General features: G+C 40.3%; 1 protein-coding gene across 1 annotated transcript in view; it reads left to right on the top strand.

Moving 5' to 3' along the window:
* The window catches only part of DNAH5 (dynein axonemal heavy chain 5), a 177,645-nt gene that overhangs the window by 64,338 nt on the left and 86,977 nt on the right, over window positions 1-26,330 (top strand). The window contains exons 32-42 of the mRNA XM_040977647.1: window positions 1,701-1,857; window positions 3,657-3,869; window positions 4,519-4,743; window positions 5,767-5,939; window positions 11,962-12,140; window positions 12,531-12,718; window positions 13,049-13,243; window positions 16,493-16,627; window positions 17,389-17,496; window positions 19,799-19,952; window positions 24,385-24,531. Of these exons, the coding sequence (XP_040833581.1) occupies window positions 1,701-1,857; window positions 3,657-3,869; window positions 4,519-4,743; window positions 5,767-5,939; window positions 11,962-12,140; window positions 12,531-12,718; window positions 13,049-13,243; window positions 16,493-16,627; window positions 17,389-17,496; window positions 19,799-19,952; window positions 24,385-24,531 (1,874 nt within the window). The remainder of the gene's footprint in view (window positions 1-1,700; window positions 1,858-3,656; window positions 3,870-4,518; window positions 4,744-5,766; window positions 5,940-11,961; window positions 12,141-12,530; window positions 12,719-13,048; window positions 13,244-16,492; window positions 16,628-17,388; window positions 17,497-19,798; window positions 19,953-24,384; window positions 24,532-26,330) is intronic.

The raw sequence follows: 26,330 nt of genomic DNA, 5'->3' as shown, positions 1-26,330 counted from the left end.
TTTTTTTTTCTGTTATCTTCCACCTGCCACTACAAGGATGGACACATATGCATTCCTCACGCCATCTTCTGCTTTTCTCTTTCATTCTTTCCTCGGATATGGACAGTTTCTATCTTACTGACATCTCAGCATTATAATTCCTCAGACAAAATGTCTACAGTTATTCAGCTTTACCAAGCTTCCATTGCTTTTTAATTCTGTAACTAAAAAGAGGTCACAAACCATGGTGTGTGAACCCAGAATACACAGCTGAGTACACATATTCACACAGAAACCACGTGCTCCATGCTGCCATGGGTCTGCATGGCTAGGAGCGTCTTTGCACAGATGAGCTCTCTCTTTAGTTAGGTTTGGGATGCAGTGCGAGTATCTCCCCCTGAAGGTGTACTGTGTTCTCTGCTTCAGCACAGTTCGTATACCTCCTTCTGTTCTGGTCTAACAAGACAGGAGACATTCCCTGATTTCTTATGGGATTGGAGCAGGATGACAAACGAGGAATAGGTACTGAGTGTCTCTGCTTTTGTCCTTTTGGAGGGCAGGCTCTGTGCTTTGAGTGGATAAATCCTATTGTCACATCATAGTCTACAATGAGCATTTTCCTGATCTTCCATGGCCATTGACGATGACTGGTACTCACATGCTAAGGCTTGTTTTGATCTTCCCTGTAGATGGACTCCTGTCTTCTCCAAATGCCCACTTGCCTTGAGCCTCCCCTTCCAGCTCCTTCCCTTCTTTGCCTCTTTCTGAGAAAAGCTGTTTCAAAGTGAGGAAAGTAACTGTTACTCACCCTAGGCATGGCACTCAGTCTGGCACTGGACTCAGTGTGGATGTTGAGCCCATCCTCCATGCGTTCATTGCATGATGCTAGATTCTGATCCACATCATCCTCTAGTAAGAATTGTATATTCCTAGGATGAGAATTCTGTGACTATGTTGTAAGAATGCTGCCTCATAGTTTTATGTAAGAAACAACTAGGTAATATGAATGACAATGAAAGAGTAGAAATTTTAAAAAGCCAAATGAAACCAGCGACACTGATAAAATTTCAATAAGAAATTGTGATGAAAACTCTAGCAATTATAGCAAAAAATTCCAGAAAACAGAGATACAGATAATGAAATAACATAATAGAAAATAGGTCCATAACTCAGGTCTCACAATAACCTACAACAAATGTAGAACTGAAATGAGATCAGAGCTGGACATTGATGGGGACTTACAGGGTTTTCGTGAGTGCCGGAGATAGAGAATAAAGCCCAGCTCCTTCTGGGAAGCACGCTCCCAGCTGAATTAAACTTCTCTAATGTTTGAGTCATTGGATTCTCTTTTAAGAGAATTTGTAGAACTCTAAGGTATCTTTAGGTGATATGGGGCATTTCACTTAGAAATGAAAAGATGTACTTTGACATGAAACAAAATAGCAAAAAACAAAACCTCAAATTCCCTGTGTTCATTTATCCTGCTCTCTGCAAAGGAAGTATGAGATTTTATGAAAAATGAAGAAATTCTGCCACAAATTCTGGATAAATGCAGTTTAACAAAACCCAACAACTCGGTAAACCAACAACAACATTGGGAAACCACGGGGGAAAATTACATTTTCACATCAATTCCCTCCTTTTGTCATCCAGGCAGATTTACTTCAAAGCAGTCCATCTTTGTGTATTTGTGAAAGTTTCTCTTTTTCTTTCCTGCTTAGGTACTTGGAGAAAAAACGGCTTTGCTTCCCTCGCTTCTTCTTTGTCTCAGACCCTGCCCTGCTGGAGATCCTGGGGCAGGCGTCGGACTCGCACACCATACAAGCCCACTTACTGAATGTGTTTGACAACATTAAATCTGTCAAGTTCCATGACAAGGTGTGTCCTACTTTAATTGCTGACCCACAGCCACTCAAGTTAGAATCTCAACTGTCTTTTTGAAGTAGTTCTCTAATACTGTGTTTAGCAAGGATTCTGCTTTGTCCTTTAACTCTTGGCCAGTGACAAAAAGCAAACTATGAGATCCAATTTACCTTCAGAGCTGTATTAATTCTTAATACCCAAAGTGTAGACTTGAGTAATATGATGGTTTAAATGTGACCAAGAATGCAAGTTATGCCAAATTAACTATTTAGGAATAAAACAATCCACTACCTAAAAAACATGGCAATCAAATCAGTTGCTCATAAAATAGTGACTTGACAATCATTGTCTTTTTAAAATAAAGTTGCAGAAGTTTAAAGCATGCTTTCTTAAAAGTACCTGTCTTCATATCCTCAGTGTCTTAATAGAATCACAGAACATTCAACTAGAGAGAGATTACACTGGAATAGCTGCCAAAAGATATTATCTTAACCATTCCTCCATCCGAATTCCCTGGGAAAGTGACTCTTCCAGTAAGACGTTGTATTTGGTTCCCCTCTGGAGCCTCATGCAAAGCTTGAAAAGGGCTGTGCAGGAGAAGGGCCCTGAACTTAAGACCCATCAGCTTCTTGGTAGACTCTTTCTGTTTACAAGGAAGGAAAACTTTATATGATGGTTAGTGCACTAAACCTGACCCAGAGGAATAGCAGTCTATTTTGCCAAGAACAGAAAACTTTCCAATTTATGTTATTTTGTTGAATTGCCCTGCGTGGCCTGTGGGATGGTTAGGGAGGTAGAATTACATGATTTTCATGGGGAGCAATAGAAAAGAAACCCATCTCTGAGATGTTGTTCTGCAACATTACAGTAAAGTGAGCAAACAGAAGAGGGCCATTGGTTCTGAAGCTGAGAACTGAAACTGCCATGCTTTCCTGATCAGGCTACTTTGTGCAGAGACTGAAATGACCAGAAGAGGAGCTGGTTTTGGATGCATAAGCCTGTACAGCCAGGAGCTCCTCCATCATGGTTATCACAGGCGTGGTTCATAAGCCTGTACAGCCAGTAGCTCCTCCATCGTGGTTATCACAGGCGTGGTTTTACCTTGTATGCTCATTGCTAGTGTCACTTGAATGTCTTGTGTGGAATGCTAGGTTCTTCAAGAGCCTGATTTCACTTAGGAAACATTAGGGTTTTTTTTTCCCCCCACCATTACCTGTATATTAGACATTTTTTTTTTTTTTTTTTTAGAAAATAAGTTTCTCGGGCCCGGCGCGGTGGCGCAAGTGGTTAAAGGTCCTCGCCTTGCACGCCCGGGATCCCATATGGGCGCCGGTTCTAATCCCGGTAGCCCCGCTTCCCTTCCAGCTCCCTGCCTGTGGCCTGGGAAAGCAGTCGAGGACGGCCCAAAGCTTTGGGAACCTGCACCCGCGTGGGAGACCCGGAAGAGGCTCCTGGCTTCGGATCGGCATAGTATCGGCCCGTTGCGCTCACTTGGGGAGTGAATCATCGGACGGAAGATCTTCCTCTCTGTCTCTCCTCTCTGTATATCTGCCTTTCCAATGAAAAAAATAATAAAAATAAATCTTTAAAAAAAAAAAAAAAAAAAGAAAATAAGTTTCTCTCCGTGAAGATGTATTATATTGTTTTAGTATTTTCTTATATTTTACAGTTAAGATTTTTATTGTTTTGAAATTGATTTTATGTCTCCAGCATAACTTTCTATTGAAATGGTAACAGTGATTAGAAGGGTACGGAAAAAGAATAAACTTTGTTTCTTACATTTTTATACAAATTATTTTTGTCTTCTGACATAGATCTATGATCAAATTCTGTCAGTTTCCTCCCGAGAGGGGGAGACGATTGAATTGGAGAAACCTGTGATGGCAGAGGGCAATGTGGAAATTTGGCTTAATTCTCTCTTGGAGGAGTCTCGGTCTTCATTACACGTTGTGATTCGTCAGGCAGCTGCAAATATTCAGGAAGCAGGTTTCCAACTGATTGAATTTCTTTCTTCCTTTCCTGCTCAGGTAAGTGTATTGAAATTGAAAAGTATTTTCAGCTCAAGTCTCAGACACTGCCTATCATAAACTTCACAAATGAACAAGCAGCATAACTGTGGACTCGGAGAGTTACCCAAGGGCCTGTTGACTATAGCTAAGCATAAAGATTATAACTACAGATTTAATCACACACATTTATATCTTTATGTGACAGTATAGGTAAGTCATGAATGTGGAGAGATTGGGTGCTTACGAGGAGAATAAAACATACATCTCAGTGTAAAGTATGGCAATTTTTTCTTAGTCATTGTGTCCCATAAATATTTTCCGAGTATCTGTTATGTGTAAATACCATGCTGGTTTGGATAAAAGAAGTCTAAGACATATTCTTTGCTTGTAAGTGATTTAAATCTATTCAGGGAGAAATGTGACAAATATAAATCATTGAAAATTTTGAGAAAAAATGTAGTCATTATATCATGGAGCTATACATATTTAATTGCTAGATAAATGGTATGAATAGAATTTCCATAGATTTTTGAGAGAAGGTGTGAGGTTGATATAATCATGACTTTATATTTGCATATTAATGGTCATAACTATTCATTATATGGTGATTTCTTATTAATTATATAAACAAATCGTGCACTCATAAAGCCCTTTTAATTTCCGTAAGGTTGGATTATTAGGAATTCAAATGATATGGACAAGGGATTCAGAAGAAGCCCTGAGAAATGCCAAGTTTGATAAAAAAATCATGCAAAAGACCAATCAGTCTTTCCTGGAGCTACTGAACATGCTCATAGACATCACCACCACGGAGCTGAGCGCCCTGGAGCGAGTGAAATTCGAGACTCTGATTACTATTCATGTGCACCAAAGAGATATCTTCGATGACCTGGTAAATTCTTTATAAATGCTGTGACATACAGAAGGGCAAATATTAGACACTGTCTGTGCTTACTCACTGGCGTTAGTTCGATTGAATTCAGGAAATGGTAAAATTCAGGCAGGGAATCATGTTCAAGATCAGCACTTGTTTATCAAGTTTTCTTGTCAGTCTAAATTTTTTTCACGCATGTTCTGATTCTCTGCACCATACTATTGAGGCACTTAGACTGTAGTTTAGAATTCCTTCTGTGATTGTTTTAAATTTTTAAAATGTGCTGTAGCAATCTGAAAATCTTTCATTTGTCTCATATTCCTCTTAGTTATTTATTGGAAATCACTGGTTTCTTGCTGTAGAAATAAAGGCCCGTTGCTAACAGAGCCATTTAGGACTTCCTTTAGGGCTTTTGATAAATCACATGCTTGGCAAGTTTTTGCATTTTAGGCCATCGATTACAAATGGTCTTTCCTAATATAGATTGTGACATTCAGGAGTCATGCAGCTTTTTTTTTTTTTTTTTTTTTTTTGCCTGTGAAGAGAGAATAGGGCAGAAAAGAGGAAAAGAGTAGAGTCCTGCAGCTGAAATGAAATTTGTGCTGCTATACTGCAGAACACAAAGTTAGATAAGGGGCAAGAAGCTCTTATTGTCATAATTTTCTGGATTGTGTCTCACCCATTATGTATAAAAGATTACAGAAGATTGGTTGTGATGTAACAGGAATAGAAGGCACAGCATTCAAGCTGTTTTCTGCTAATCCCCTCTCTTAATACTTAAGCACAGTGTTCTTACTAAAATATGAATTTTAAATTAAAATTAGAGGGACACAACCTTGGGATTTCTCTTGACTTTTCCTATTCCTGTGTCCTGTAATGTTTCTTTCCCATTGGCCAATACTGGAGCGAATTGTTGGGTGATACAACTGCAATCCCTGATTGGATAGTTTCTGAGTTCCCTGTGTCTCCCTGCATGATCCGCAGGAATGCTCATGTGCATGAGGAATAAATGCTTCTTGTCTCCTGTCTTTTGCGTTCCAGTGTCGCATGCACATCAAGAGCCCGTCAGACTTTGAGTGGCTGAAGCAGTGCCGATTTTATTTTAATGAAGATTCTGACAAGATGATGATTCACATCACCGATGTGACTTTCATTTACCAGAATGAATTTTTAGGCTGCACTGACAGGCTGGTCATAACTCCCCTCACAGACAGGTGAATAGGGAGTTCTGGGATTCTTTTCTGCCCCTTAGCTCACCAACCTTATTCTCAGGGGATTTTGTTTAATGTTTCTTTAGGGTTTGTAAAGTCTTTTGTATAAAAGCCTTTGAAGTTCGGTATTTTTAGCTTTACATCTGTGTCTTCGTCTTGAATTTTGATTGCGTTCTTTGCCTTTGGTCTAACAGAGGTAATGTTGAAGTGCATTCATAGGCACTGAATGGTCAGGGAAGGGAATTGTTTTATGACACAGGTGCAAATCACAGTGGGCTTTGAAGGCTGCTGATCAAAGGAGAGACAATTAAGATGGATTTTTAGCAGGAAAGACTTAGAGTATCAATGCAGGTGAAAAGCAGAAGGCAGATCCCTGGGCTGGGCCTGGGAAGTTGTCATTCTACCCTCTACTGGTTGTGTCTGCTGGGGCCATTGTCACCATTTCCATAGACTGTCATTTCATCTGCAAAATGAGCTGGGCCGTCCCTGAAGGCCCTTCCAGGCCTAATGTTCTGTAATTTTCTGTCTTATTTGAATTTGTGATGTCATCTAAATTGTATATTCTGTTCAGGATTTCCTGAAAATCTGCATTCCACAAATGGGCTGGTTGACACATACCCTGTATGCATAATAGAACATTGTCAGTCTTTGGCCTTAGCTAAAACTAAACATCAGTTGTTATCACATGGCGATCCTCTGAGATATGAGATTTAAAATGTGATCCGAGGCCATTTGAGTTTGATGTGCTAACACAGTTGGCCATGAGGATCGGTTACCCATTTCACTCATGCATGGAGCTCAATGCAGGGTCCACTGTCCATTGGAGATGAAGGAACTATGAGAAATTTTTCATAGATGTCATCTTTTTCTCATATTGTTTTGCCAGTTTTGCTCTCCCTGCTCTGCAGTTTGGGTTGACGATGGTTTACAGTGGCTTTGGCAGGTGGGAAAGAGAATTATCCAGTTAGTTAAATACAGAAAAATGAATTGCATGCTTTCAGTATAGGTGGAATCTAAAAAAGTCAGATTCATGGAAGTGGAGAGTAGAATGTTGATTTTCTAGAATGAGAGAGAGAAGGGTTTTTGGTCAGAGGGCACCAAGGCACAGATGTATGGGGGGGAGAAGTCTTATTGTCCACTGGACAGCAGAGTGACTATAGAAAATAATAATGCACATTGTAAAACAACCAAGAGAGTACATTTCAAATGTGCCATCCTACCTATGTGAGGTCACACATATACTAACTCAGTTGGCTGGGTCTTCCCACATTGCATCCATGTAACAGAATTCACATTATATCCTATAAATTTGATAAGTATGATGGAGAGTTAAAAATAATAAATGTTAACTTAAATGTGACGAGTTCCTCAACAAGAAATCCACTTCATGTTTGAAGCACATGTATGTGCTTTTCTTTGTCCTCCTTTATTTTGTACTCCAGTGCCTCTTTCCCTTCCTCTTTATCAAGAAGACAGGTGCATTCATCTCCCAGGTTCACATCTGTAAGGCAAGCACCTGCCTTTGCGTCGTCTCTCTCTCTCTCTCGCTCTGTCTCTCACCCCCACTGCTGGTTCTTTGAATGGATCACGCATAGGCCACATCTACAGTGACACCAGGATTTTCTCTCTGGGAGCGTCATCTGCTTCCACTTTCTCTGCATCATGCTCATCCTCGTGCAGCCCCAGCCTGATCCCTCCAACTTCCTTCCCAGGTGTGTGCTGTCATCAAAAACCACCCAAAGCACAGTTTCTTATTTTGTCTTTAGCTCACTCCATTCTGGTTCTTGGTGTTCATTTTCTATTGCTGCCTTGACAAATTACCACAATTTTAAAAGTTAAAACAACTTGAATTTGTTATTTTTAGTGTTCTATATGTCAGAAATATGAGACAGTTACCACTGGACTAAAATCCTGGGTGGAGATTTTGTGGGTGGATCAACTCCTTACTTTCAAGTTGTTGCTTAAATTCTCTTACAAAAGAAAATGTGTCACTAAATGATTACTTTAACCAAGTAAGCACTGGAGACACTGACAGGTTTGTGGTCAGCCTTTGGCTGGCCCCTCTGCGAATTCAGTAACTGTGTCCACTGTGTGGATGCTAGGACATCATGCCTTGAGGACAGAGCTGTAGATATTTCAGGGGATCAAACAGCCATTATCATTCTATAAAAGCAGGTAGCACCTTTCTTCAAACACTGATGATGTTTTTAATGATTAGCCTTCCTTTCTACTTCTGATCATACATGGAAAGATTGGAATTGTCTCTACTACCAAGGGCACTTAAGGCAAAGGAGGTTGGTACTGATAAAGATATCTTATCTGATTGATAACAAATATGGACAGGACTGAAAATATGCCTTTCTCTGACTTATTTCTACAACTTTTGTGACCACCCAGCTCTGCCATGAGCAACTGCATATTCTTGAGACAGACACCTCATGTCTCTCATTCCCTTCTTTTGGAATCATTGTGGGGCCCAGAAGGAACACACACTACTCATCTCATATCCTTGGCGGTTGTGTCTTAAGATCCCCAGAGCTGAACTCTAGGTATATGATATTTGTTCCCTATACATCTCTATATATCTGTTATAAATTTTAAATTACAATGAGAGACTGAGAGTAACCAATAATAAAATAAAATAATTATAACATACACTGGAATAAGATGTGTGAATGTCCCTCTCTGTCTCAAAAATGTTCATTTAATATATTTAGAACACAGTTGACCCCTGAGGATACATCAATCTGCAGAAAGAGAAACTGTGAATGAGAAGGGAAAACTCAGTATCAGCCCAGCGCTCAGACACAGGCAATCTTAGTCTCATCATTATTTTAGCTAAGTTGGTTGCTTTTCTTAATCATTGATAACATACGCAACCTTTCTTTTCATTTTACCTTAACAAATCCTGTAACCAGAGATCTTGGAACTAAACCAGGTTCTTAGCAAAGTGAAAATCCTTGTTGATGTGTGCAGTGCTGCTGTCTTGGAGGAGCATTTTAATGTTTTAAAATCAATAGGAGCCCAAACCACTTCTGGTTTACATGTGATGGAATGCATGTATAGTGTAATGAATATTTGATACTAATACTGGTGACAGATTTGGTTAAACCAAAATCTAATAAACCTTGAGTCATGTGATCTGTCATTGTTAATTTGGTGTCATGGTCACAGTCTGTGTCTCCAGTTCCAGTGGCTATTGGCCTAGGTTGAACTACTAGGAGTATATGGTTGCACTGGTAAAATTCATTTATTTGCCAGAAATTCATAGAGCACAAGGTACTTGGGCCTAGGCAAGGAGTTGGGAACACAGATAGAATCTAGACTGAGCATGGTTAGGGTAGAGCTTACATTGTGCATCCTAGCGTCAAGGCAGAAACTGGAATAGAACTGGGAACAGGCCGCCGAAGTGCCTACACATTCAAACATTGCTTATGAATGGAGACCTTTTTGAAATGACTGAAGGAAAGAAATTGGAAAGGATGCAGAGAGGCCAGTGACGAGGCACGCAACATGTCAGATGCCCCAGGAAGGGCCATGTGCACCTATGCCTGGAGATGTTCCAGCTGCTCCAGGGCCTTCACTGCAGGGTGACTGAAGCCCACCTTGTAGAGAAAGTAGGGGATCATTCGTCACCAGCATGCTGCCCACTCTTCTGGCAGGCTGATAATTTCCTTGAGACAACAACTTCTAACTGCTTCACATTCAAAACAAACCCAACAATCGCAGTGCTAGGGAGAGGGTTTGTAAGACAGCAGAAGAATGGGCAGAGTTGGCAGTGGTATATTTCTTTCCCACAGAGGGTGTGCATGCCCCAGGGCCACACAGCAAGGGCGCATGGCTTGAAGACACTAGCTGGCTCAAGTCTCAAGCCTCCCTGTGCACTGGTGAGGGGAGCTACTCAAAGTCCATGAGCTTCTTGCCCCATCTGTATGAGAGCTTCCTTGCAGGCCCGTCTGAGGATGCAGTCAGATCATTAATGTGACGTGATGTTGGCTGTTGTTATGGATTCTTCTTAAAGAAGAGAGCAAAGCCTAAAGGCAGAAATGAGATTTTACATCAAAGGCAAATTCTAGAGGACAGCAGGAATCCTTCAAGCCACATACCCAGCCTTCTGGTCCTTATGCAGGCTCGGTATGCTCTCAGGGCAGTCAGCTTCTTGCTCTTTCTGGAACCCATTCTAACGATAGAGACAACACAAGACTTAGAGTCAGTGTGCCCTCTGTCTGCTTCACCCCTCATGCTGGGTGAGCACTTCCTTTCCTTTGAAATCCTTTTCAAGTTCAGGTGAATGTTTTCTAGCTCTGCTATAAGAAAACCTTGTGCAGCAGCACTCTAGGAACCGTCTCTTTTGACAACACCAGGTGGTGCTGAGAATCCAGCAATTTGCCAGCAACTTTGTAAGTGAACATTTTTCCTTTACAGTCTCCTTGTATTCACCTGCAAAATCTTTATTTATTTCATAAGATGCACTAGGAAGGAAGTGCAGGCTTAGTGATGCTCACAGAAATAGATTCTACATGTGATTATTAAGCACTGTGCAATTTCAATCCCAAATACATCACATGAGCAACACTTAGATTCAAAAGGGAATTAATCATTTACATGGCTGCCAATGAATTTCACAGAATTTTTTTTCTTTTGTCTTTATTATTTTAAACATATTTGTGTAACTGAAAGGCAGAGCAACCAAGAGGTGTGGGAGAGCAATCAAGAGGAAAAGCCATCTTCCATTCATTGCTTTGTTCCCCGAGTGACGATAACAACCAGGATTAGGCCACATCAGCCAAGAACCAGGAGCTCCAGCCATCAACAGTTTAGGTTGCAGGGAACCCAGGCACTTGGCCAGGTGCAGCAGGGAGCTGGAATGTAAGCAGAGCAGAAGGGACCAGATGGTTTCTGTGGTGAAGCAAGCTGCCACATCTATCATTACACATAGTGCATTTTTAAATGACAAACATGGTTGAGATCTACATAGTTAACATAATTCCCAATACAATATGGTTTTATTAACAATGGCTTCACATTGCTCATAGGTCTTTGTACTTGTTTCTCCTCTGTATCTGCTGCTTTGTGTCCCCTGGTTGGCATCTCCCCATTTCCTCAACATGCCTCTCCCATAACAACCACTGATTTATTCTCTGTGTATTTGATCTTTTTGTCACCTTCTAGATTCTACATCTAAGTGAGATCATGCAATATTTGTCTCTCAGTGTCTGGCTTGTTTCATTTAGCATAATGTCCTCCAAGTTCACCCATCTTGTGGCATGGGAGGGTCTCTTTTAGAGCTGCATACTATTCTGTTGCATCAATACATGTACTGTGTTTTCTTTATCCACCTGTCCATTGACAGGTAGCTGAGTTGCTGCTTGGCTGTGTTGTCTTATTCTGCAATGAACATAGGAGGTGCAAATATCTTTACAAGGCTGACAGTTCCATTTACTCTGAATGTTCATCCGGATGAGAGGGTGCTGGTTGTATGGTGGCTCTGTTTCCATTTTTTTCATAAACTCATATTGGTTTTCATAGTGGCTGCAACAAACTGCATTTATACCATGAAGGTGCAGACTTACATTTTCTCCACACCCTTAGCAACATTTATTATTATTATTTAAAAAATCTTTTTGATAATAGCTGTCCTAATGAGTATGAAGTGGTATCTCATATGGGTTCTAGTTTGCATTAGATGATTAATAATGTTGATTAAATATTATTCTTTAAATGTGGATAGAGATTTCTATAAAAAAGTTGAAAAATAAAATATACTTTGAAGATGCTGTGTATGATTTTTCATTACTTGGACAGTCTCAGCATCCAAAGCATATGAAAGCCTAAAAATTCAACAGGAAAGGAAATCTGTTCAATCTCTTTGTCCTCAGTGTGTGTGTGTTAATATTCATAAGGAAGAGTGTATTTTAGACTTGAGTGTTGGGAGTGTCACGGAGGGATGGTGGTCCGAGTCTCTGTTTTCTGGTCGCCTGTTCCTTGCTGCGGGGTGGTCGCCATGATAGTTCTGTTTCTGCAGGTGCTACATCACGCTGGCCCAGGCCCTGGGAATGAGTATGGGGGGAGCCCCTGCTGGACCTGCAGGAACAGGCAAAACAGAGACCACCAAAGATATGGGACGATGTCTCGGGAAATACGTCGTGGTTTTCAATTGTTCAGATCAGATGGATTTCCGAGGACTTGGAAGGATTTTTAAAGGTAGGTGTTATTTATTTTTTTTCTAATTTGATGAGAAATTTTGGCTATGATAGACTAATTTGTTGATTATTTTTGAATCACTTTCTACCTGCTGGTTTGAATGTTCAACTTCATAAAATGTAACTGAAAAATCATGAATCTTACTTGTGTTGTCTGGAGCCTGTGTTAATCTTACTTGCCTTTTGTAATGTTCTTTTATCCCTGTGTGTTGGTGTTTGTAAAGTGCCAAATTGTCAGCTGTTTTCAGCCACTTGATACATGATCTAGTTGTTTAACTTTATTTTTGAGCAAGCCTTTCTCTGGCTCATTTTGGCAGCTGCATAATTTGCTTTTTCTTGCCTTTCCAAAATCATATAGTAATTGGATTTTCTGTTTAATTTCCTTTCTAAGGATTGGCGCAGTCTGGATCCTGGGGTTGTTTTGATGAATTTAACCGTATTGATCTGCCAGTTCTCTCAGTTGCAGCCCAGCAAATTTCCATTATTCTCACCTGTAAAAAGGAACGTAAAAAATCTTTTATTTTTACTGATGGAGACAATGTTACTATGAACCCTGAGTTTGGACTTTTTCTAACCATGGTAAGAAAATGCTGCAAGAGCTACTGAATTTCAGCCTCTTATCACAATGTTCACGTGTCTCCTTGGCCGTCTGTCATCTCTTTTCCATGAATGGAAATAAGGGTTGTAATTTTCAGCTCCTGTTTGAGAGCCTGTGGTGTTAAACAAAGATCCTATTAATAACTCATGACTTCATTTGTCCAGCTGAAGGAAGAGTGAGATATATAAATGAGTTTCTTGATTGTCATCCAAGTTTGGTTATGTGCACATTATAATCTTTTAATAACGTGCTTACATGTGCTTGTTTTCCCAAGTCTTACCAATGCTCCTTGCATTTTGTTTCCTGTTTAGAATCCTGGCTATGCTGGGAGGCAGGAACTCCCTGAAAACCTAAAGATCAACTTCCGCTCTGTGGCCATGATGGTCCCGGACCGTCAGATCATTATAAGGGTGAAGTTGGCCAGTTGTGGCTTCATCGACAACGTTGTTTTGGCCAGGAAGTTTTTCACACTCTACAAGCTGTGTGAGGAGCAGCTTTCTAAGCAGGTGTGCCATTCTGAAGGTCTCTATAGCTGAGGAATGTTTCATTTTTCCAGTCAATGGAATATTCTCAGTGGAAAAACTGTAGACTGGGTTATTAAAAACGTTCCCCATAGATACTAGGCAGAAAAATGTTGTATCTTTGAAAAAACTAATTTAATATGCGGCGTTTTACTAGGAAGTAGAGTTAAAGAAATGAATATTTACAGCATACAAATGAAGTATTGAACTGATTTAAATATCAAACAATTACAGCCATTAACATTTGTCCTTTATGTTCCTTATCCACTCATCATAACGTGTGCCATGTTTCATCATGGGTTTTAATAAATTTGCAGTCATATGCTTCCCATTTAAAAAAATTTGTTATCATTTTCCATAATGCAGTTTTATAGGTATAGGAATTCCTCTCCCCCCCCTTTTCTCTCTTTCCATCTTCCCCTCCCACTGTTTCCCCCCATTTTATCACAACAGGATAGTCCAGGTAGTAACAGTTGCAAGTTTAGCATTCTCCTATGTGAGTGCATCATGGCACTTAGGTGTAGACAAAGGGATGGCTAAGCTTTGCTAACTGTCATCTTCCTTGTAACCTTACTAGTTTGCTCTTCCGTTGGGTGTATCAGATTCAAACATCATAAGGTTTCATACTTAAGAGGGATGAAACTAATCATATCGTTACTTTTCTATTACTTGTCTGTCACTGTGTAACAACCCGATCATGCATTTAATGGCTTAAAATAATGCACATTTATGATTTCGTAGTGCCTGTGGGACAGGGGTCACCTGAACCATGTCCTATGCTTAGTGTCTGATGTTGGCTAGCACTGCATTTTCTCCTATCCAAGGACTGACCTACCCTGCCTAAGCAGCTTCCGAGATCAGGAAAGATGGGATGCGTTCAGGGCAGTATGGCTGCAGGCAGTGCTATGTGTTCTCATGCAGGGCTGGAGAGTGGGCTACTTCTGTGCAGGCAGTTGATGAACCCTGATCATTTAGGTTGTATGCTGAGGGCTTCCATTACTTTCTTGCTATAGATTTGAGGCTACCATTGGTTCCTAGAGGTTAAACAATTACTTCTTTTCTTTGCTACCTGGGGTTACCCAGTATGGTCACTTGCCTTTTCAAAGTCAGCAAGCAAAAGTCCAGCAAACCAAGTGCTATGGTCTTATATAATAGACTACTTAATCACCTACTTGAATGACATACAGCCTGTTGCCTTTGTTGCATTTTGTTAGGAGCAAATGACAGGTCCTACTCATGGTCAGGTCAATGAGATCATGCAAAGCAATGAATACAAGGAGGTAAGCATTATACTGTATGTCTAAATATGTAATTGAAAACTGGCAAAAATGTATGCTAAGTAAGGACACCTCGCAATAAATAAAAAAAAAGCATGAACTGTGTCTCCTAGCATATATAACACTTCAGTACCTTTCTACACCTCAACTTCCATTTCAAACTTCTTTGACTATAGATTAATTTTGTGTACCCACAGGTCCAACCAGATTATATTCTACCCAAAACTTACCTGTATGTGTTCAGACACACACAGAGCCTTTTAATGTTGACAATGAGCTTTCCTGGCTACCCCTATCCTGATGCTGCTTTTTTTTTTTTTTGCCAGCAGCACTTTCAGTTTTGTCTGCTATAATAATAGCTTTGACTCATTTATCTTTCTGTCAAAGAACTGTGTTTTCTGTGTTGTTTCTTGGGTTTAGAAAACACACCCACATGACTGACTCCTGTCCTTGCCTTTAAAAAAAAAAATATATATATATATCTATTTGAAAGGGTTATAGAGAGAGTGCAAGGAGAGACAATTAAAAATCTCCCAAGTGTTGCTTTATTCCCCACTTGACTTCAATGGTCAGGAATGGGCCAGGCTGATGCCAGGAACCAAGAACTTCATCTAGATCTCTATTATGATTGACAGGGACCCAAAGAGGTCACCTTCTGCTGCCTTTGCCAGGCCATTAGCAGGACACTGTATTGGAAGTGGAGCGTCTGGGACGTGACCCTGTGGCCATGTGGGATAGCAATGTTGTTGACAGTGCCATTACCTATAATATCCCAACAGCAGCCCCTGCTCTTGTCTTAACTGCTCCTTCACTGGATGTTCTTCACTCCCACAGACACTATCGTTGTGGAATGAAATGAGTCAGTGTGTGTGAAGTGCTGGGCTTTGTGTGGGTCTGTGGGTGAACATTCAGTGAATTTCACCTTGTGCCCACAGACTGACTTCAGATCTCATTCTGATAGGAAGTTGTCATTAAGTAATGACACCCACAGGCACACGGCGGTTGTTGCTAATTTTATGCAAGTTAATAATTTCTATTTTATTATCTTTACTTAAGATTAAGTTCTTGGAACACAAGAACTTAACATGAGTGTTTTTGTGTGTCCTGACTCCAATTGACTAGCGTTGAATCAGCCACGTTGCTCCCAACTCCTTTAGCTGATAAGTGTCTTTTCACCCCATGTATTATTTGTTGTGATAACATATGCAACATCTAATTTGCCATTTAACTCTTTTGAAGCATTATCCACAATGTAGAGATGACATCTCCAAAACCTGTCATAATATTTTTAAAAAAATCTTGAAAATTTGAAACCACACCCACCAAGCCGTAAGCAGGGAGCTTGATCTGGAAATGGAGCAGCCAGGACTCAAACCAGCACCCATATGGGATTAGGGCCCTGGAGATGGAAGATTAGCTTTCTATGCCATCATTCTAGCCCCAATCATTCACCTTCTATGCGCTGAAATGTGTAGTGGTTGAGCTTTTACTGACAGATGCCAAGGCAATGATAAGCTGGGTTTGACCTGCTTGTCCTAGTTTCTCAGTAACCGTGAAGCAACTCTGTGTTGCCTTTCTTACTTAGTTAAAAAAAAAAAAAAGCTTTACTTAGTATGTGATAATCACGAGTGAAATCCCATTCTGGTTCTGAAATTTAGTGTATTATTATTCATAATTTTTCCTGTGCTTCTTTGATGAGGAAGAAGCTCATGGATGTCTCATTCTTTCTTCCCTGTCAGTGAATTCTCATGTAAAGTCCTCACTTAGTGAGAGTCCAGGAGAGAACATCCTAGGTGTCTTCTTTGTGGACACAGAAATGTATTGCTGCACTTGCAGAATGACTTTTCTAAATGAACACTACATTTTTCGTTATTATATGGATGCCTTCTATGAAATTTATGTAATTTCCATGATTGAAACTTGGAAAAACAAGTCCAGTGTGTTTCACATTCTTCAGGTACATTATGACTTTGGCCTGCGTAACATTCTGTCAGTCCTGAGGACACTGGGGGCAGCTAAGAGAGCCAACCCCACAGACACGGAATCCACAATTGTCATGCGTGTGCTACGAGACATGAATCTTTCCAAACTGGTAAGACTCTCAGATGGAAGTGTTCCACCTGCTTAAACATCATTTTAACTCACTAAGCACACTTAGAATGTTCTCTTTAAATATGCTCTTTTAAAATGTCTATCAGATAAAGTACTAAAGAGCATAACTTCATGTTAGACTTTTGAATTATGATTTATTTCAGTCTAAAATGTGTATTCTATATAATTGAAATGTGCTTTTAAAAGACCACACATTAAACTTCCAAATACATTGAATGATTTTTTTGTATTTTAGAGCTAAAATCTCACCTTTTTAAAAGTCTGTATAGCCTGACAGGAAATTATACATAAATTTTGTTAGTATGTGATAATTTCACTCAAAGCAGACACTGATCATGGTCTGGCCAGTGTCATGTGTATAAGATGATAAAATTTTATATTTTAATTTCAAAGTAAAAGTATGAGCCAAATTCCTGTTCTTGGAAATTAAAAACAAATCTTCATAGAAAAAAGTTTTTTTAAATTCTTATTAATTTAAATTGGAAATTATTGTATATCCAAATATCCCCAAATTGGCTGTTTTGTGAAAGATTGTCACGCAGGCAATACTTTCTTTCACTTCGTTTCCTCCTGTTTTCTTCTTCTTAACTTTTCTTACATTTTTTAACTTATGGGAAAGGCAAGAAAAATGGTTCTTCACGTCAATGATGCTAATGTTAATGGTTATCCTGAAAATGGACTTCACTGTTGTTTATATATTTCAGTGTTTGTGCGTTCCTTTTTTTCTTTTGTTTTTGTTAGATTGATGAAGATGAACCATTATTTTTGAGTTTGATTGAAGATCTTTTCCCAAATATTGTGTTGGACAAGGCTGGTTACCCTGAGCTGGAAGCAGCCATCAGTAGGCAGGTAATGTTTCACAGGCATCAGATGCCATGTCTGTCCATCTGCATTTCATGAGGATCGGGCGGTGCTGATGTGCCTGCCCCGGGGGCTCTGACAGTAACATTAGAGCTACATGTCTGATCATGAGAGGCAATCACACAGCACCGAGAGAGCTGCTCTTACCGGAGTCTTCTACCATTGCACAGACACTGGTCCAGTGAGTCTTGCGTAAGAAGTTCTGTTATGGGTGGAAATCATGTCACACCAGGGTCAGGAGTGAAATGACGGGTGAGCAGGGTGCAGGTGGGGCTGTGACAGCCTGTTGTGTTTCACGCCATCCTGCAATCTCTGGATGCCTGGCTGTCAGTGTGCCCTGCAGTGGCCCCGTGTGGCTTCTCAGCTGTCCCTGGACACTGGGATGGCCAGGGGAATCCACATCATTGTTTACATCCTGTTAGTGGCTCATCAGGATACCTGCTTAAGCTTTAACTTTTTATAATCATCCTAGGAACGGGACTGGATTAGGTGAATCTTACGCTCCAATTTGCTTTCATGTAAATAAGAGTTTGGATATCAAAATGTCTTGTAACAGCAGCATTTAGCTTGTATTTATAGAATACATTCAGTTCCTTCAAAACATTTGTAATAAAAATCATGTGTGGTAGCAATTGTATAGTTTTCTTTAAATATCATCATAAAAGAATCTAAATTTTCAAATCAGGAAAAGTTAGTCAGTCATTCTGTAAATAGGCTTCCATCATTTCACTAATTTAATTATAACGTTATATAGAAAGCTTACTATTAAGTAGTTTCTAAGATGATTTATATTAGCAGTTTATGACATGAAAAATCTAAAGAGCAAATACATAGCACAAGCAACACATGATTGTTATGCAGAGTTATTCAAGTAAATTAAAATTGCTGTTGGCAGTGTGCTCAAGAGTAACACAGTGGTTAAGTATGTGGACAGAGGAACTGATATTCTTGGGAAAAAATTCTAATTCCACTAATGCTTTTTTAAGACTTATTTTTTAGTTATTTAAGAAGCAGCATGGCAGAAAGAGACGCAAAGTAAGAGGGATGATGCATGGCTCACTCCCCAGTGGCTGCAAGCAGCAGGGCTCGGCCAGCTGTCATCAGGACCTGGGCATTCTATCAGGATGCGCCCCGTGGGGAGCAGGGCCCACGTGCTTGGCCTTCTTCTGCTGCTCCTCAGCACATTAGAGAGCGAGATTGGAAGCGGAACATGCAGCACTCAATAGCAATCCTGGATGGACTGCTGATATGACAAGCGTAGCCTTAGTCCACTCTGCCACAACACCTGCCCCTCAGTTCCACACTCAGTTGAGCATTTTGGGAAGGCTACTTATTAATGTTTTTACCTTAGTTTTCTTATCTGTGAAATGAAGATATTAATGGTACTAATTGCATTGTTATGAAGTTTTTGTGCCCAGTAACCTCCGTATGTTCATTTGGTAGGTTAAAAATAAAGCAGTGATTTTATCAAGTTAGCTTGAATTTCAACTAACCTGATATGCTCTGTCTTTTTCTAGTTATAAGTATCACTATTTAAATTACATTTAAGATACATTTTGTCATTTGAATCTTTATTCTTCAGTTGTGCCTCAGACGCATATCCAATAAAATGTTAATATAAATGTACTCAACTGCCAAAGCACTGTTTCTTCCTGATTTGAAATAACATGTAAAATTCAGTCATTTATCTGAGAGAGGGGGAAAGAGAGAGAGCCATTACTTGTATTTTCCGGTTTAGTCTTTGCATGCCTGCAATAGCTGGGATTGGAACTGATTGAAACTGGGAGCCAGAACTCAAGCCCATTTTCCCCTGTAAGAGGCTGAAATCCAGTCACTTGTGTTATCACTACAGCCTCGCAGAGGCTTGGGAGGAAGCTGGGTAAGGACTGCAGCTGGATGTTGAACCTCGGTAGTCCAGGTGGAGACCAGGCATTACTCATATTTGAATGGACCAACTGCCCCTGGAATAACATTTTGATTATATTAAGCATTTTTTGTCTATGTATGTAAATTATCTCTATATATCTATCATACAGTATGTTTTTGTGGTAAATTTAAAGCATTAAGCTAAGTTTAAAAACTTCAAAATATCTAGTTCAGTGACATTAAGGACATATATGTCCTTTTAGTTATCATCCATTTCCAGAGTATTTTTCATCTTTCCAAACTAAAACTTTGAATCCACGAAGCATTTACTCCCTGTCCTGCGATACTCTGCGTGTTTTTCACACACTAGTAGGTGTAGCTCATTGTTGATGTGGCCCAATGTGAGGATTTGTTATGCTTTCAGGTTGAAGAAGCTGGCTTAGTTAACCATCCTCCTTGGAAGCTGAAAGTCATCCAGCTGTTCGAGACCCAGAGAGTGAGACACGGGATGATGGCCCTCGGGCCTAGTGGAGCAGGAAAAACCACGTGCATCCACACCTTGATGAAAGCCATGACAGGTACAGGGTGCTGTGTCATTGCCCTGGCCAACACATTTAAATAACTGTGGGCACATGTGAATGCCCAGAAAGGATTTCAAGGAAGATACATGAATATATTTTTGTAAGAGGGAAGGTTGCTTTACTAATTGGGTCTATTTTAGAAATTATAACTAAATATATACATGTATTTATAAAATTGGGCCAGAAACAAAACACTTTTAGCTGCTATGCCACAGTGCCATCCCTGAGATAACACTTTTAAAGTGGCCTTATGCAGTTGTGCCATATTCTTTATAATGTTGTCATTTAGTTTCTTAATGATCTTGAGATGTGGCTATAATTACCCCAATTTGTACAAAAGCTAAGGCTTAAATTCAGACATGTCCAAGGTCACTCAGATAGCAAGTGATGAGACTGAGTTAAGGTTAGGGCTCACTAATGATGGTGCAAAGTTTTCCCAATATATTCTACTGCTTCCATAAATATATGCTGTGTCCAATAAACAGACAACACAGCATCCTACCTCTTAATAAATAAAGTCATTTTCTATTCTATGTATTGAGACTGACCCTAATCATAAAAGGACTTCCCACTTGAAATCAGAAATTTTTGGTGATGTCAAGTAAATGCATATTTTAAAAGATTTATTTATTGGAAAGTCAGATATACAGAGAGGAGAGAGATAGAGAGGAAGATCTTCTGTCCAATGATTCACTCCTCAAGTGAGTGCAACTGATGCTATGCCGATCCAAAGCCAGGAGCCAGGAACTTCTTCCGGGTATCCCACACAGGTACAGGGTCCCAGGCTTTGGGCTGACCTCGACTGCTCTCCCAGGCCACAAACAGGGGAGCTGGAGGGAAAGTGGAGCTGCTGGGATTAAAACCGGCACCCATATGGGATGCCGGGGAGTTTAAGGCGAGGACTTTAGCCACTAGGTCACGCTGCCGGGCCCAGTAAATGCATTTTTTATCCAGATTTCTGTGTTATGTCTAAGTCTCCCAACCTAGGACAACAGAAGATAATGGGAATTGCTTCATGCATGAACTTTTAAAGTATTTTTTGGTTCTGATCAGATATTGATTCCTCTTTTTAAAGAATTATCAGCAACTCTTGTCCATAGCAAAGCAGAGCTCCTGAATTTCATAAAACATTGGCTGCTAGATTCTGACTTCTGTTGTCTCAGTGGGGAGGAATGCCTGGGTGGGTTTGTAGTGAACAGGTGCAGTCTGGGTCCACCAACACAGGTGCAGTTGAGGAACAGTACTGTGGTGACTTGTGTTACCAATATTGACTTGGGGCCTTGGACATGTTAATTTTAGTCTCTGTTTCTTCAGTTATTAGGTGATATGAATTTGTAGCTGCAAGACTTATAGGAATTTTAGTATATGCTATAAAGATGGTGTTTGGGGATTATTCTGTTTAAGAGTGGCTTAGGACTTGGTGCAGTACCCTAGCGGCTAAAGTCCTCGCCTTGCACATACCAGGATCCCATATAGGCACTGGTTCTAATCCCGGCGGCTCTGCTTCCCATCCGGCTCCCTGCTTGTGGCCTGGGGAAACAGTTGGGGACAGCCCAGAGCTTTGTTACCCTGCACCCGCGTCGAAGACCTGGAAGAAGCTCCTGGCTTCGGCTTTAGATCAGCTTGGCTCTGGCTGTTGTGGCCACTTGGGGGAGTGAATCAGCAGGGGAAAATCTTCCTCTCTGTCTCTGCTCCTCTCTGTATATCTGACTTTCCAATAAAAATAAATAAGTCTTAAAAGAAGAGTGGCTTATTGTCTTTTTCAAATTATGTTTAATGATACTTTTGTAACATTTATTACCCTGCCTTTTGTTGACAGTAAACTAGACAGACACCTGCTAGAATGACTTGAGCAAAAGGACTTAGAACTATCAGCCAGTCTAGGTTATGTGTAAGATGTCTGAGTCACGTGATGCCCATGGCGTCACTGATATTGGAGAAGTTCCTTGCAAATATGAATTAATCATCAGTGTTTTCTGGTTATTAATCTACTAAAGGGTTTAATACTTTAAAAAAATTCACAAGTAACTCACTGCTTCTTCATTAAAATCGTATCCACAAAGTTGAAGAGATGATTGGGTTGAACTGAAGTAAAAGGAGTGTAAGATGTGTAAATATTAATTCCCTGATCCATGAGGCATTTGTTCATCAAATATCTTTAATAGTCTGCCTTTTGATGTTCTGCCAGACTCCGTAGGAAGGGTGTTATGAAAAACCATGGCTGTGTCTGTATGGTGTTTACACGGTAGCAGGCCAAACAGTCGTGGATACTTATAACTCCACGTGGAATTGCTACTAGGAAGGCTTGAACAAACATGCTCTGAGTGGAGGCATAAGGGATCAGAAACTTCTCTGAGAAATCGACAGAAGTTGGAGTAGGTGCTGCATCACTGGAGGCTTTCACATTGAGGAGCAAGCGGATAAAAGGCATCTTAGCGGGAAGAAGAGGCTGTGTGCATAGGAGCCATTGAAGAGTGCAGGATACCTGCTGAGAGACCTGAATGAGAGGCAGTTTGTGTTGGTGTTTGTGTGGCATGAGTGGAGGAGGTAAGGGAGGATAAGGAGGTGTGAGTAGAGTGTATTTTATCACTGTAAGTGCCATCCTTCTTTGGCCCTCTCCTGCTGTAGATGTGGCTACGTTGGACAGCTCCCCTTAACCTCCAGCCTCTCTTGGTAGGCCAGCATTTTTTTTAATCTTAGTATTTTAATACTAACAAATGGCTCAACTTGGAAGTAGGGCTTGAATAACCCAGAGACAGTTGTACCCTTAACCTGTGGGTGGGGTGTAGTGGAGAGAGCTGACTGCAAGTGTCCTGCTTCAGGAATTATCTCTGCGACCCATCATATATTGATTTTTCTCTTCTTTTTCCTGTCTCACTTTAACTGTACCTCACTCCACCCTCTCTGCACCCAAGTCTTGTCTCAGGCTATGCTTTCAGGGAAATCCAAATTAGGACAGTAGACATGGCATGAGGAGCTCTGTAAGTCATACCAAATAGTTAGGTTTTATCCTGTAGGTGATGGGAACACATTATAATGTGAACTGGTTGTTATAGGAGGCTAGAGGCTGGGGGGCAGGAGTGTTTGCAAGTGCATAAAAAGGCTGGAGCAAGAAAGGGGCATCTACCCTGAGCAAGGCCTGTGGAGGCAGATTTATCAGGACTGCATCAAGAAGTGCCTGGGAAGAAGTGAGAGGGGCAGGTTTAACTAATCCTGGAAAAGTTAAGCAGTATTTTCTTAGAGTTCTTCTGTAACATGTTCTAGTATTTTAACTCAAAGTGATAAATGTGGAAGTGTGTTTTGGCAATTGGCTCACATGATTATGAAGGCTCAGGCATCCTTTGATCTGCCATCTGCAGGCATCTGCAGGTATCTACAAGGCAGAGACCCAGGCAAGCTGGTGGGTTCATCCAGCCTGAGTCATAGGACCCAAGAACGTGACTTCTGATGGGGCTAATGCTCATGTCAGATAAGATAGAATCTCCCAGCTCAAAGAGGCAAGCAAGAGGAAAATGAATGAATTCCTCCTTCCTGTGGCTTCTGTTCTCCTGTGGTTCCAAATGCTTTCGGTGACTCCTAGTCAAACTGGGAGAATCATCTACTTTTCTGAGTCCACACATTCAAATATGAATCTCATCAGAAACATCCTGATAGACATACCCAGAAGTAGTATGGGGTCTGGGTACTGTACTGCTGGGTCACGTGGGTACTTAATAACCAGCACAAAGGGTTTTCATGAGCTATGTCTTCTAATATATGCAAATGGGCTGGCAGACTGGTGTTTGTAAATCTTTAACACACATTGCAGTCTCTAAGCATTGATTTTTATGATCTTACACTTTAAACATTATTCTTTGCTTATCAGTTCATTAACCATAGTTTTTATGCCAGAATCCTTGCCCACTTGAGGGTAGCTTTAAATTCGAAACATTCAGATATGTTTCTTGAAGTTTGCCACAAAGAAAGTCCTTGACTGATGCTAAATTTAGTTTATCTTTTCTAAGGTGAATGAGAAAAAAATCAGCAAATCAAAATCTGATAGTGGAGAGAAGGTGCTGTCTTCTAGGTGAGATTTCAGACGCAAGATTTAATCTGCTATGCTCTAAGCCAAAGATTTTTTTTGAGCTGTCAAATTTAGAGGGCTTCCAAATTGTGTTAGTACCTTGATAAATTCCAGTATGGTATCCTTTTTTCCCCTTAAGTGAAATACAATTTCTTTTCATAGAGCATGAAAAAGTGCTTTAGTCAGTAAAGTATAAGACAATTATGATAACTTGGAATGCCTACGATATATATTGTCCATGTATTCTTGCATTTTTCATGCTTTGAGTGCCTGCTGATGGTACACCACAAATTAATGCGATGTTGCTTAGTTAGTGATGATTCACTAGGTGTCTGAGATGTTCAAACTTTCTCTGTCCTTGGTTAGATTGTGGAAAACTACACCGGGAAATGAGAATGAATCCCAAGGCAATTACTGCCCCACAGATGTTTGGTCGGCTTGATGTGGCCACGAATGATTGGACCGATGGAATATTTTCTACTCTCTGGAGGAAAACACTGAGGGCTAAAAAAGGTAGTCAATTAGTTAAAAGTTTTGTTCTTAATGCATATTTCTAATTGAATTGGTGGCAACTGGATAGAATTAGAACTGTATTATCTGTGTAAGTGTAGGCCGAGATGAAGGAACCCTAATCAGCATATTTGTGAATGTTGAACTAATGAAATGGCTGATTAGTGTTCTTAAAACCCCGTCTTTTAAAATAATCTTTTTCTTGCAAAATATATTCCTGTATCCTTGTGATATCTTAGAATAAAACATATGAAAAAGTTGGTAGGGAAATGAAAGTATTAAATAAGTGGTTTTGCAACAATGATTTTCACTGAACAGTTTGAAAATGTTACTCTTATTTAAGTATAGCCTATTTAAAAATTGTTTCTTGTGTAAAATCGCAGGAGAAAATGGGCTACTTTAGACAGAAAATTGTGTGTATGAAAAATGAAATCTGTACTGAGATAAAAAGTCCTGTTTTTAGAAGAACCTCGTGTTGATGGTTTAGATGAACTAAGGGCTAGCGATGTTTGAATACTCTCACTCGTGGGCTCTGTATGTTGATCCTAACAATGATGATGGAAGCTCAGGGAGACAGTGGCATCAGCTGTCCTCTCACCGTGTTTCTCACTCTTGAGTGAGCACAGCGAACCCGACAGCAGAGAGAAAGGAGGACATAGCACGAGGAAGGAGAGGGGTTTGTGCTCACTTCCTGGGTCTACACTTCCAGCAACAGTGTCGTGTGGAAAAATGTTTAAGGGGCTGATGAACCTACCACCAACTGTCAATTAGGGAAGTTTAATATTCATTTCTAAAGTGTGATCATATTAGGAATTCTTGTTTAATTGGAATAAAATAGAAATTATGTTTGATTTGTTTGCACTGTAAACATAAGCAGTGACCATGTATTACTGCCAAGCAATGAGCTTGGAGGCAATTATTTTCTCTCATGAAACAGCAGACATTTTTTTTCTTTTCAAAATAATTCTAGTGCTTTGATTACCATGTTACTTGAATTGCCAGTTCAAAGACTTTGATTAAGATTTCCAAAGCATTTTTATTTTAAGCGGCATATTCCACAGGGATAATATACAGACCAAAACCACCTTAAGCCACAAGCTTGGCCATAGTGTTGATGACCATTGAACTGCACAGTGATGTTTATAACGACGTTTCTGTTGAGCTTTCTGGCTCATCATTCTCTATACCTGAAAGTATCTCCTTAAGGGATTCTTGTCAGGTTTGGTCTCCAGTTCCTTTTGATGCTACTTTATAATGGAATGTGTAACCTCCAGCTTGTCCAATACAGATGGCCAGGTCTCAGGCTGTTACTGCTCTTGGTGGTGCCTTGCACAGTTGATCAGTTCCTCCCTTGAAACCTTTCTAACTCTGAGTCGATGGCTTTTGCATTCTAATGTCCACTCCTGACCTCTGCCTTGACCTCCTACCTCAACATCCGCTGGATGTCTAGTGGACACTAACAAATGCAAACCAGAGGTGATTCTTTGAACTTGGTCTGTCTTTCCTATGCCAACAATCTATCTCTACCCCTTCTCCTTGTCATACCAGTCAGGTTTAAAACTTGTTAGCAACCAACATTTAACCCGTCATGGCTAGGTTGCAGTGATAACTACCTTCTAGACTATAAGGACAGCTGGCTCTTCTGTTGGTGCTTCACATAGTGGAAGGAGGAGCTAAGGGACTTATCTGTCTGTCTGTCTATCCCCTATCTAAACTAACCCGACTCAAGAGAATACCGATTTTATACTGGAATCACCTCCCTCAGATCCGTCATTCTACTCGCATCATCCTGGGAGTTAGGA

The sequence above is a fragment of the Ochotona curzoniae genome, unplaced genomic scaffold (genome assembly GCF_017591425.1).
Source record: "Ochotona curzoniae isolate NIBS_2020 unplaced genomic scaffold, NIBS_Ocur_1.0 contig_2754, whole genome shotgun sequence".
In the NCBI taxonomy this organism is placed as follows: Eukaryota; Metazoa; Chordata; class Mammalia; order Lagomorpha; family Ochotonidae; genus Ochotona; species Ochotona curzoniae.
Note: the sequence above shows the minus strand (reverse complement) of the source record. Positions and strands in the feature narration are given on the sequence as shown.